This window comes from Balaenoptera acutorostrata, chromosome 2 (genome assembly GCF_949987535.1).
Source record: "Balaenoptera acutorostrata chromosome 2, mBalAcu1.1, whole genome shotgun sequence".
Lineage (NCBI taxonomy): Eukaryota > Metazoa > Chordata > Mammalia > Artiodactyla > Balaenopteridae > Balaenoptera > Balaenoptera acutorostrata.
The window spans coordinates 15,274,881-15,288,116 of NC_080065.1; the positions used below are offsets into that span (position 1 = coordinate 15,274,881).

At 41.0% G+C, this 13,236-nt stretch overlaps 1 protein-coding gene across 8 annotated transcripts in view; it reads left to right on the top strand.

Moving 5' to 3' along the window:
- Positions 1–13,236, top strand: part of TRIO (trio Rho guanine nucleotide exchange factor) — a 376,190-nt gene that overhangs the window by 167,910 nt on the left and 195,044 nt on the right. For all 8 annotated transcript variants that reach the window (XM_057540126.1, XM_057540127.1, XM_057540124.1 and 5 more), the window contains exon 8: positions 12,439–12,570. In XM_057540126.1, the coding sequence (XP_057396109.1) occupies positions 12,439–12,570 (132 nt within the window). The remainder of the gene's footprint in view (positions 1–12,438; positions 12,571–13,236) is intronic.

The window sequence follows — 13,236 nt, forward strand, 5'->3', positions numbered from 1 at the left end:
AACAGAATTTCGTGGGATCCTGCGTGAGCTCTAACAGCGCTTGCAGTCCCTGCATATCAGTGGCCAGAGAAGATGCCAAACATGACCTTAGGGACAGAGTGGGCAGGTGAGAAAGGCCGGCATCTCTCACGGGCCCGGACTGAGGCGGTGTGGCCTGCACCCGGCAACCGAAATGTGCGGACGGGACCGACCATAGGTTGGCTTCCGAAAATGTTTCCTTACCCTCAAGTGCAGGTGTAATGTGTATCTTCCCCTCCACTGACATTCAGAGGCGTGGAAGAAGATCACACCTCCTAAGCAGTTTTCCTCTTCCCAGGAGAGGGATCTCCGGATAGGTTAACTTTGTTCCCTTTTTAAATGCTCTGTCTTCTAGTTATGCTTCAGCTGTTCTCATACACTCAGTAGGGAAAGGACCAGAACCTGGACATCATAAATAAGGTTTCCATCACAGCCACCCCTTTGACCCTCATCCAGTTCTCATTAAGAATTTAAATCTGATTACGGCGACAGAGGGCTCAACTCTGTGACCCTGTGGTTAATGGTGTCACTGAAGGAAGCAGCCTTCCCGGAAGGATGGCAGCTGGGCTTTGGAGGGGTGTGTGCCGCGTGCCCAGCCTGCCCCTCTGTCTCTGTGGGCGCTCTTCTGTTGGTGTTCGTTTGTGGGTTTTCTTGTCTTTTTTTTTGATTTTTGAATTTTATTTTATTTTTTTATACAGCAGGTTCTTATTAGTCATAAATTTTATACACATCAGTGTATACATGTCAATCCCAATCTCCCAATTCATCTCCCCCACCCCCCACTTTCCCCCCTTGGTGTCCATACGTCTGTTCTCTACATCTGTGTCTCAATTTCTGCCCTGCCAACTGGTTCATCTGTACCATTTTTCTAGATTCCACATATATGCGTTAATATACAATATTTGTTTTTCTCTTTCTGACTTACTTCACTCTGTATGACAGTCTCTAGATCCATCCACGTCTCTACAAATGACCCAATTTCGTTCCTTTTTATGGCTGAGTAATATTCCTATGTATATATGTACCACATTTTGCTTTATCCATTCGTCTGTCGATGGGCATTTAGGTTGGTTCCATGACCTGGCTATTGTAAATAGTGCTGCAATGAACATTGGGGTGCATGGGTCTTTCTGAATTATGGTTTTCTCTGGGTATATGCCCAGTAGTGGGATTGCTGGATCATATGGTAATTCTATTTTTAGTTGTTTAAGGAACCTCCATACTGTTCTCCATAGTGGCTGTATCAATTTACATTCCCACCAACAGTGCAAGAGGGTTTCCTTTTCTCCACACCCTCTCCAGCATTTGTTGTTTGTAGATTTTCTGATGATGCCCATTCTAACTGGTGTGAGGTCATACCTCATTGTACTTTTGATTTGCATTTCTCTAATAATTAGTGACGTTGAGCAGCTTTTCATGTGCTTCTTGGCCATCTGTATGTCTTCTTTGGAGAAATGTCTATTTAGGTCTTCTGCCCATTTTTGGATTGAGTTGTTTATTTCTTTAATATTGAGCTGCATGAGCTGTTTATATATTTTGGAGATTAATCCTTTGTCCCTTGATTCGTTTGCAAATATCTTCTCCCATTCTGAGGGTTGTCTTTCCATCTTGTTTATGGTTTCCTTTGCTGTGCGAAAGCTTTTAAGTTTCATTAGGTCCCATTTGTTTATTTTTGTTTTTATTTCCATTACTCTAGAAGGTGGATCAAAAAAGATCTTGCTGTGATTTATGTCAAAGAGTGTTCTTCCTATGTTTTCCTCTAAGGGTTTTATAGTGTCCAGTCTTACATTTAGGTCTCAAATCCATTTTGAGTTTATTTTTGTGTAGTGTTAGGGAGTGTTCTAATTTCATTCTTTTACATGTAGCTGTCCAGCTGTCCAGTTTCCCCAGCACCACTTATTAAAGAGACTGTCTTTTCTCCATTGTATATCCTTGCCTCCTTTGTCATAGATTAGTTGACCATGGTGCGTGGGTTTATCTCTGGGCTTTCTATCTTGTTCCATTGATCTATGATCTATGCTTCTGTTTTTGTGCCAGTACCATGTTGTCTTGATTACTGTAGCTTTGTAGTCAGCTCCGTTTTTTTCCCTCAAGACTGCTTTGGCTATTCAGGGTCTTTTCTGTCTGCATACAAATTATAAGATTTTTTGTTCTAGTTCCGTAAAAAATGCCATTGTTAATTTGATAGGGAGTGCACTGAATCTGTAGATTGCTTTGGGTAGTATAGTCATTTTCACAATATTGATTTCTTCCAATCCAAGAACATGGTATATCTCTCCATCTGTTGGTATCATCTTTAATTTCTTTCATCAGTGTCTTACACTTTTCTGCATACAGGTCTTTTGTCTCCCTAGGTAGGTTTATTCCTAGGTATTTTATTCTTTTTGTTGCAGTGGTAAATGGGAGTGTTTCCTTAATTTCTCTTTCAGATTTTTCATCATTAGTGTATAGGAATGCAAGAGATTGCTGTGCATTAATTTTGTATCCTGCAACTTTACCAAATGCATTGATTAGCTCTAGTAGTTTTCTGGTGGCATCTTTAGGATTCTCTATGTATAGTATCATGTCATCTGCAGACAGTGACAGTTTTACTTCTTCTTTTCCAGTTTGTATTCCTTTTATTTCTTTTTCTTCTCTGATTGCCATGGCTAGGACTTCCAAAACTATGTTGAATAATAGCGGTGAGAGTGGACATCCTTGTCTTGTTCCTGATCTTAGAGGAAATGCTTTCAGTTTTTCACCATTGAGAACGATGTTTGCTGTGGGTTTGTCGTATATGGCCTTTATTATGTTGAGGTAGGTTCCCTCTGTGCCCACTTTCTGGAGAGTTTTTATCCTAAATGGGTGTTGAATCTTGTCAAAAGCTTTTTCTGCATCTATTGAGATGATCATATGGTTTTTATTCTTCAATTTGTTAATATGGTGTATCACATTGATTGATTTGCGTATATTGAAGAATCCTTGCATCCCTGGGATAAATCCCACTTGATCATAGTGTATGATCCTTTTAATGTGTTGTTGGATTTTGTTTGCTAGTATTTTGTTGAGGATTTTTGCATCTATATTCATCAGTGATATTGGTCTGCAATTTTCTTTTTTTGTAGTATCTTTGTCTGGTTTTGGTATCAGGGTGACGGTGGCCTCATAGAATGAGTTTGGGAGTGTTCCTTCCTCTGCAAGTTTTTGGAAGAGTTTGAGAAGGATGGGTGTTAGCTCTTCTCTAAATGTTTGATAGAATTCACCTGTGAAGCTATCTGGTCCTGGACTTTTGTTTGTTGGAAGATTTTTAATCACAGTTTCAATTTCATTACTTGTGATTGGTCTGTTCGTATTTTCTATTTCTTCCTGGTTCAGTCTTGGAAGGTTATACCTTTCTAAGAATTTGTCCATTTCTTCCAGGTTGTCCATTTTATTGGCATAGAGTTGCTTGTAGTAGTCTCTTAGGATGAGTTGTATTTCTGCGGTGTCTGTTGTACCTTCTCCTTTTTCATTTCTAATTTTATTGATTTGAGTACTCTCTCTCTTTTTCTTGATGAGTGTGGCTAATGGTTTATCAATTTTGTTTATCTTCTCAAAGAACCAGCTTTTACTTTTATTGATCTTTGCTATTGTTTTCTTTGTTTTTATTTCATTTATTTCTGCTCTGATCTTTATGATTTCTTTCCTCCTGCTAACTTTGGGTTTTGTTTGTTCTTCTTTCTCTAGTTCCTTTAGGTGTAAGGTTAGATTGTTTATTTGAGACGTTTCTTGTTTCTTGAAGTATGCTTGTATTGCTATAAACTTCCCTCTTAGAACTGCTTTTGCTGCCTCCCATAGGTTTTTTTGTTTTTTTTTTTAATGTTAAACCCCACTTTACTAGAGTTAGTTTCTTGACACATTAACTCATTTTTATTATAGAAGAGGGACAATAAATCTCAGTTGGCTTACAAGCTAGGAGATCACTTTGAATTCTGCATTTCTTAACTGCAAACAGATATAGCATTGGCACAAAAAAAGTAGTTTTAAGCTTGTTTGCATAGTTCTTTTTTTTAGAATAAACATAAAGCATTTATTTTTTACTTTATAGGAACTCCACAAGTTAAGGTCCCATTGTTCTTTTGCTGTGATTGTTGTTACTATTGATGTTGCTGTTTTCTGTCTTTGCTGGTTCTTTCTAATCTACCATTTGTCATTATTGGCGTATGATGATCTCATGGTCACAAGATGGCTGCTGTAAAACCAAGTATCATATTCTCACAAAAGAAGGAGGAAGCAGAAAAAGAGTCCAAATGGTCATTTTCCTAATGCATATTTATCTTTTTTCAGAGAAAAATATCATTCTCATAAGCACAATAACAGCCTTCCCCTAATTACTCATTTGCCAAAACAGATTGATATGACCATTCATAAGACAATTCATGGCAAAGAGGGATATGATAATGATTGTCTTAGCCTAACAAGGATTTATCCACTAAAGCTGAATGCTTCACTGCTGAAAAAAATCATAAAGTTCTATGAGCAAGGAAGAACTACTAAGTGACTGTTAAGTAAACCATCAGAGTTGTTTGTCCAGGACCATATGATTCTTTTTTTCCATTGGAAATGGAATTCATTGCCTCCCATAGGTTTTTGATCATCGTGTTTTCATTGTCATTTGTGTCTAGGTAATTTTTGATTTCTTCTTTGATTTCTTCACTGATCTCTTGGCTATTTAGTAACATATTGTTTAGCCTCCATGTGTTGGTGTTTTTTACGTTTCTTTCCCTGTAGTTCATTTCTAATCTCATAGCGTTGTGGTCAGAAAAGATGCTTGATATGATTTCAGTTTTCTTAAATTTACTGAGGCTTGATTTGTGACCCAACATGTGATCTATCCTGGAGAATGTTCCATGTGCATTTGAGAAGAAAGTGTAACCTGCTGTTTTTGGATGGAATGTTCTAAATATCAATTAAGTCCATCATGTTTAATGTATCATTTACAGCTTGTGTTTCCTTATTTATTTTCATTTTGGATGATCTGTCCATTGGTGTAAGTGAGGTGTTAAAGTCCCCCACTATTATTGTGTTACTGTCAATTTCCTCTTTTATAGCTATTAGCAGTTGCCTTATGTATTGAGGTGCTCCTATGTTGGGTGCATATATATTTATAATTGTTATATCTTCTTCTTGGATTGATCCCTTAATCATTATGTAGTGTCCTTCCTTGTCTCTTGTAACATTCTTTATTTTCAAGTCTATTTTATCTGATATGAGTATTGCTACTCCAGCTTTCTTTTGATTTCCATTTGCATGGAATATCTTTTTCCATTCCCTCACTTTCAGTCTGTATGTGTCCCTAGGTCTGAAGTGGGTCTCTTGTAGACAGCATATATATGGGTCTTGTTTTTGTATCCATTCAGCAAGCCTGTGTCTTTTGGTTGGAGCATTTAATCCATTCACGTTTAAGGTAATTATCAATATGTATGTTCCTATCACCATTTTCTTAATTGTTTTGGGTTTCTTTTTGTAGGTCCTTTTCTTCTCTTGTGTTTCCCACTTAGAGAAGTTCCTTTAGCATTTGTTGTAGAGCTGGTTTGGTGGTGCTGAATTCTCTTAGCTTTTGCTTGTCTGTAAAGCTTTTGATTTCTCCATCAAATCTAAATGAGATCCTTGCCGGGTAGAGTAATCTTGGTTGTAGGTTCTTCCCTTTCATCACTTTAAGTATATCATGCCACTCCCTTCTGGCTTGCAGAGTTTCTGCTGAGAAATCAGCTGTTAACCTTATGGGAGTTCCCTTGTATGTTATTTGTCGTTTTTCCCTTGCTGCTTTCAATAATTTTTCTTTGTCTTTTATTTTTGCCAATTTGATTACTATGTGTCTTGGCATATTTCTCCTTGAGTATATCCTGTATGGGACTCTCTGCGCTTCCTGGACTTGGGTGGCTATTTCCTTTGCCATGTTAAGGAAGTTTTCGACTATAATCTCTTCAAATATTTTCTCAGGTCCTTTCTCTCTCTCTTCTCCTTCTGGGACCCTATAATGCGAATGTTGCTGTGTTTAATGTTGTCCCAGAGGTCTCTTAGGCTGTCTTCATTTCTTTTCATTGTTTATTCTGTTCTGCAGCAGTGAATTCCACCATTCTATCTTCCAGGTCACTTATCCGTTCTTCTGCCTCAGTTATTCTGCTGTTGATTCCTTCTAGTGTAGTTTTCATTTCAGTTATTGTATTGTTCATCTCTGTTTGTTTGTTCTTTAATTCTTCTAGGTCTTTGTTAAACATTTCTTTCATCTTTTTGATCTTTGCCTCCATTCTTTTTCCGAGGTCCTGGATCATCTTCACTATCGTTATTCTGAATTCTTTTTCTGGAAGATTGCCTATCTCCACTTCATTTAGTTGTTTTTCTGGGGCTTTATCTTGTTCCTTCATCTGGTACATAGCCCTCTGCCTTTTCATCTTGTCTCTCTTTCTGTGAATGTGGTTTTTGTTCCACAGGCTGCAGGATTGTAGTTCTTCTTGCTTCTGCTGTCTGCCTTCTGGTGGATGAGGCTATCTAAGAGGCTTGTGCAAGTTTCCTGATGGGAGGGACTGGTGGTGGGTAGAGCTGACTTGCTCTGGTGTGGCAGAGCTCAGTAAAACTTTAATCTGCTTGACTGCTGATGGGTGGGGCTGGGTTCCCTCCCCATTGGTTGTTTGGCCTGAGGCAACCCAACACTGGAGACTACCTGGGCTCTTTGGTGGGGCTAATGGTAGACTCTGGGAGGGCTCACGCCAAGGAGTACTTCCCAGAACTTATGCTGCAAGTGTCCTTGTCCCCACGGTGAGCCACAGCCACACCCCGCCTCTGCAGGAGACCCCCCAACACTAGCAGGTAGGTTTGGTTCAGTCTCCCCTGGGGTCACTGCTCCTTCCCCTGGGTCCTGATTCACACACTACTTTGTTTGTGCCCTCCAAGAGTGGAGTCTCTGTTTCCCCCCGTCCTGTCGAAGTCCTGCAATCAAATCCCAGTAGCCTTGAAAGTCTGATTCTGTAGGAATTCCTCCTCCCGTTGCTGGACCCCCAGGTTGGGAAGCCTGACGTGGGGCTCAGAACCTTCACTCCAGTGGGTGGACTTCTGTGGTATAAGTGTTCTCCAGTCTGTGAGTCACCCACCCAGCAGTTATGGGATTTGATTTTACTCTGATTGCGCCCCTCCTACCATCTCACTGTGGCTTCTCCTCTGTCCTTGGACGTGGGGTACCCTCCTTGGTGAAGTCCAGTGTCTTCCTGTCGATGATTGTCCAGCAGCCAGTTGCGATTCTGGTGCTCTCGCAAGAGGGAGTGAGAGCATGTCCTTCTACTCCGCCATCTTGGTTCAGGGCCCTTATAAAGACTGAAATCCAGTCTTGTATTAGCTCAGTCCTTTTAGAATCCAGTGATTCCCTTAAAATTTCTTCATCCTTTGGAGGTGTTTTCTCCTTTTTCTTCCTTTCCAGGTATTTGCTTTGAGTGAGAGGCCAACAATTTCAGCAGTTATAATCTCTTCACATCTTACTCATGTTTGTTTGTGGTTTTATAAACACAAATCTTGGGGTTAAAACTAGATGAGAATGACGTTTCATAGACTATGCTTCCAGAGATGTCTCGGCCATTCATTCTCTCCCAGCCTCGTCCCCAGTGAGGGTGTGCACAGGATCAGAATGTCAGTTTGCAGAAATGGAGACACGACCACAAGGTTACTGATTTCACCAGTAGACAGTGTCTTCGGCTCCAGCCTCCACTTTGTTTGGTCATGTGTTATATCCCTTTATATTAAGAAGCTTCATAGCAAACTTGCTAGAATTACCTTTTTATAAATCAAAGAATTAAAGTGACTTGATTTTACTATGCCTTAAAATCTCCAATTTTCAGTATTTAAAAAAATTATTAGAGCTGCACTGTCCAGTATGTTACCAGTCACCACATGTGGCTATTGAAATTACTTAAAGTTAAATAAAATTTATTAATAAAATAATTTAAAAATAGAATTAGGGACTTCCCTGGTGGTGCAGTGGTTAAGAATCCACCTGCCAGTGCAGGGGACACGGGTTCGAGCCATGGTCCAGGAAGATCCCACATGCTGCGGAGCAACTAAGCCTGTGCGTCACAACTACTGAGCCTGCGAGCCACAACTACTGAGCCCATGTGCCACAACTACTAAAGCCCACCCGCCTAGAGCCCGTGCTCCGCAACAAAGAGAAGCCACCGCAATGAGAAGCCCACGCACCGCAACGAAGACCCAACAGAGCCAAAAATAAATACATAAATAAATTTATTAAAAAAAAGAATTAAACTTCACCTCCTTAGTCACAGTATCCACATTTCAGATGCTCAGTAGCAGCGTGTGGCTGGTGGCTGGTGGCCTCAGCAGCACAGATGGGCGTTTCCATCACTGCAGAAGTTCTGTCAGTGCTGATAGTGGTTTACCTTCAGAGTGAGCCATAAATCTGATCACCTCATTTTATCCATGACTGTAAGGGCCTCTATAATCAGATAATAGCCAAAAACAAAGTAACCAGGACTTGTATAGCTCTTTGAAATTTACAAAGCCCTTTAATACAAAATCCCATTTCATCCTTAAATCAGCCCAGTGAAGGACATGGGACTGATGGTGTTAATGTCCTTATATTCCGTTTGGGGAATCATTTGCCCAAGCTGGGACTTTCTTCAAGGTCTAGGAGAGTCTTTTGCTCCTGACATGACAGCACACTGTCTCACAAAGTGCTTAGATTTATTTTCTTATAGAATTTCACGTTCCATAAAAAATTTTAGAAGTAACATTTACTTTGTATCATAGTTATCATCTGGATAATTTTATCATATGTCTGGGTTGAAAGTTAGAGGAAAATATTACAAATACTGCGTCAGTATTCCCTTTTGAGTTTTTAAGGCAAATAATACATATATAATTGTTCCCATTTAATGTCATTTCACTTTATTAAAGGCATAGGTCTAATTCTTGGCTTGTAGTAAAACAAAAACAAGATTCTCATGTAATAGAAAGGGATTAGAATATATATCTGTATATATGAAAGAAAAAGATACTAATGAAAACAGGTGGAAGGTACTTAGAGTGATCATCGGCATATTTTGGTTCAGATTGAACCTGTCTTCTCCAGGTTACTCTTTTGGAGCCATCAGACCTGGTTTCACAAGTAGAAAATGCATGATCCCTCCTGTGACTTCGCAGGGCCGAGAAGGGAGCCCATCTCCCTTAAAGGAACCAGGAGAGTGAGTGTGTTTATTAATACTCAGGGAGTAGAAATGATGAAAGAAAAAGAAAAAATAGGGTAATATCTCCTTGAAATGAAAGCAGAAAATGAGGAAATTAGAAATAAGAAAGGAAACTCTGAAGTTTGAATTCATACATGTATTATATGTATAAAATTCAACCAGTCTTAATTTTTCCAGAGAGGAGAAAATCCCCCTAAATAAGTATTTTAGACATTTACCTTCTAGGAAGTTTCTGTCCCTTTGTCCCCTGAATCGGTGTAACCACCTGTGCTCAGCTGATGCTCCTGGTGGGCGTGAAGTTCACTAGGTTGGGTGATCCCAGCGAATTGGAAGCCCCTGCTCTCAGCAGATGGAGAGCAGTGGTGGAATAAGTGCTTCTGAAAATAAGTTTGCTAATTAATTATTCCGGCTCTCCTTTTAAAGCTTTTGTATTAATCCCTCTTCCCTTGTCTGCCTGCCTCACTTTTGCAAACCTGTCACCTTCTACTCGGCAGCCCTGAAGTGACCATTCTGCTGAGCATCACAATCCCCAGCTTGAAGCCGGTTCCTCGTTTGAATCCAGAGAAGCATTGAATTCCCTTGCACTCTCCTGCCTCTACCCCCAGGCTGGCCAGACCCATTTTGGTCCACATTTGAGCATTTAAAGCATCAGAGACTCAACTGGTGCTCTGATCTCGCTAGAGTACAGCGGCCACTTTCTGTTGTCCTTCAGGAAGTGTCAGGCTCTGTGCTGGACATTCCCTTGGTGTTCCAAGCCCAAAACATATTTGTCAGGATGGTAAGAGAGGTGTGTGCATGTGTGTGTAGAGGGTGTGTAGTGAAGTGGTCAGATAGGTTTCTAAGCAAACACACCAGCGTCCCTCCCCCTCCCATATTCACAGGGCACATTATATTAATAGGCTCTAGGAGGTTCTATTCTATAGGTACCTGTTGAACTTGGACAGCAAGCCTGATTCTGGGATGCTTTTTCTTTGTGAAATGCCTGTTAACATCCTCTTCCTTGGCTCTCCAGACAGGGATTGCTGCTCTGGCTCCGATCTCTTTTGGGTGTGGAGCCTTTCAGAAAGCATTGAGGGACTGGAGCTTGCCCTTTAGAGTCTAAGGTTGCCATCTCATAAATAAAAGACAAAAATTGTGCTTGTGCAAAAGTCCCTGTAAAACCATGGCCAGGTTTATTTCTGTCATTGGGGTATTTTAATCAAGTGAATTTAGATGTGCAGAGTCCTTGTTCCACAAGATTCCTGTGTTACAAGCTATTCTGCCCTATGTTTTTAGAACTGGGCTATGTTTCTGCAGGTAAATATAATCAATACTTCTCCGGATACTTTAAGAAATTATAAGGAAGTTAAGTAACTACAGGCATACATAAAACTGCTTGAATGTTTCTCTTTACCGATAGCTTCAAAAACTGGGGCTGAATATATTTTAGTGGTCTTTTTGGTACAGTAATATATTAGTCTGACACTTCTGCTTATTGTGAAGTGTTGTGTAACCAAAACTTGTTTTCACCTTGTTACATCAGAAGCATTTTATCCTCTCCTTAAGAATATGTTCACCTCTGCTTTGTTTTGGGTGTTTTGTAGTGGCCATTGTGCAGGAGCAATTGATTGCTGACTTGACCTGGTGATTTATTAATGTTGATGGTTAACCTCAGTCAATTTCGTATTTGAAAAAGGTTTACAGTAATTTAAGAGTCGGCGTTAAATGCAGTAATGGAAGAAGATGGAGTGAAATAGAGATCAAGAATGCTTATAATCATCAACTTGACCTAATTGGCATTTGTAGAACACTCCATCCAAGAAATACTTAGAAATATGCCTAAGTAGTCATAAGTGTATTCATGCAGAGGGGGAGAGGTATAAAGAATTTTATTACTACCTCCATTGCCATGGTGATGTTAGGAGGAACTGTAGAGGAGGGTACTGAGGACCTTCCGCTGGGCCTGCATCAGTTTATTCATGTTTGAAGCCATCAGAAACTACGTGCTATCAGATGACACTTAATGCCCCGGGAATTAGTTTCGAGCCCTAGGATTTGCATACGGGTGTTTTTTTGAGCCAATACATTAATAATAAAGGGATTTTTATAAACAATTATTATTCAGGTGACTTGTCTATTTTAAGTTCCTAAAAATGTCATAAGTACCTGGGAGGTTATTCTCATATATATTTTAAGAGAATTATAGCACGTTTCTTATCTGGCAGGTCAGTTACCCTGTTTTAAATAGTCACCCTCTGCATTCCTTGATAAGTAGAAAGACAGCGAGGAACGAGAGTAAAAGAGGTGAAACCCAGGGAAATATGTCGATGTCTCTTTGGCTTAATTGAAGTAGCGTCTTTACTTGGGCCTTCTGCTGCTTGCCTGTGATGCTTCACCGCGACGGATGCTGATAGGGTCTCCCTAGGAAATTTGGCAGTGATTTCTCAGCTATTGATGAGTCCTGGGATGTGGTGGTGGCAGTGGAGAAGACAGGGTAGGTAGCAGCAGCAACCCAGGACGTCAGCCTGCAGCCCGCAGCCCAGGCTCTCCTCGTTTACGTGCCAAGTGGGAAGAGCCCAGTGATTCCACAGCCTCCCTTCCATTCAGTGGGCACAGCTGAGGCGTTTCGGCCCCGTTCGCTTGGTCTCCTTTGATTCCTGTGTGTATTTGCTTTTGGAAAGGTAGACAAATGGACCCACTGCTCTTCCTAATGATAGGTAGATGATTTCAGGAATCTTCTGTTGCCGTTTTAATGTAAGAGGAAAGCAGGAGGGCTGGACTACGGCTCCAGGCGTAGCAGGAGGCTGAGGGGGGCAGGTGGACGAGGCACCTGTGCTTCCCATGGCTAGCAGCGCGGAGCAGTTGGAAACACGGATTCACACGCGCGACGGGAGAGTGAACCAGGATGCCCCAGACCGCTAATGCAGGGCAGAGGTGCTCCCAGGGGTGACCGCAGAGCCACCCGAGGCTGTCATTTCAAATGCAGCTTCCTGGGCCCAGCCCCAGTTCTGCCAGAACCTAAGCTGGGGGAGGGGTGGGGGGGCGCAGAGTCCACGAACCTGGTTTGAGAACTCATGTCAATGCCATTTGAGATGGAGGCTCAACCGTGCCCTGTTCTTAGACACTCTCTCAACCACACTTATTTCAAAACCACGTGAAAAAATAGCTACTTCTCAGTATCATTTGCTATTGGTAGACATAATCCCTTTTTTTTTTTTTAATACCATCCCAGTATATGAGCAACGTGGACTCGTGGTGCAAAGCCTGTGGGGAGGTGGACCTTCCCTCCGAGCTGCAGGACCTAGAGGATGCCATTCATCATCACCAGGGAATATACGAGCACATCACCCTTGCTTACTCTGAGGTGAGTGGTCAGATCTACTTCAGCTGTAAATAGCAACACCATTTTTGTGTCATAGCACTGAAAGTTGAAAAATATCAAATTTTTGGCTAGTCTAGAAGAAACTTACAAGTTTCGAGTTGAACTGCAGTTTCATTGTAACTTTAGAACTGGAGTTGGGGGTGAGGGCTAGTGAGTAAAGCAGGACGAGCAGAGAGCAACCTCTTCATGGCCCTGTGACGTTTGTGGATTTTCTTTAGAGTGCTTAGATTGTCAGCTGCTAAAATAAATGAAATTGTAATCTTCTTGACTACATGTATTTAGGAAATGGTATTTTGTGTGCTGTTCAGTCTAGTCAAACTCAATCTACTATTCCTGAATGAAACTTTCTAGAAAAGAGGGAAACCTGATGTACCTCATGTTCTGGATTTCAAAGCATACACAGTCTTTTCAAGTGTGTAAAGCCACTTGCTGTTCTAGGAATCTAAGTGGAGTGTTTTCTTTATTAGTTTAAATTAATTATTTAACATATCCCTGCTTTATTTTCTGCCACCTTCTGCGCCAGGCTTTGTTGTAAGGACGTTATGTAATCACTTGTTTCATGCCTGCAGCTCTGGGGCAGGGACTCATACTAACCCGGTGTTAACGAATGAGGAAAGCGTGGTACGGAGGTCAGGTGACTTGTGCCTG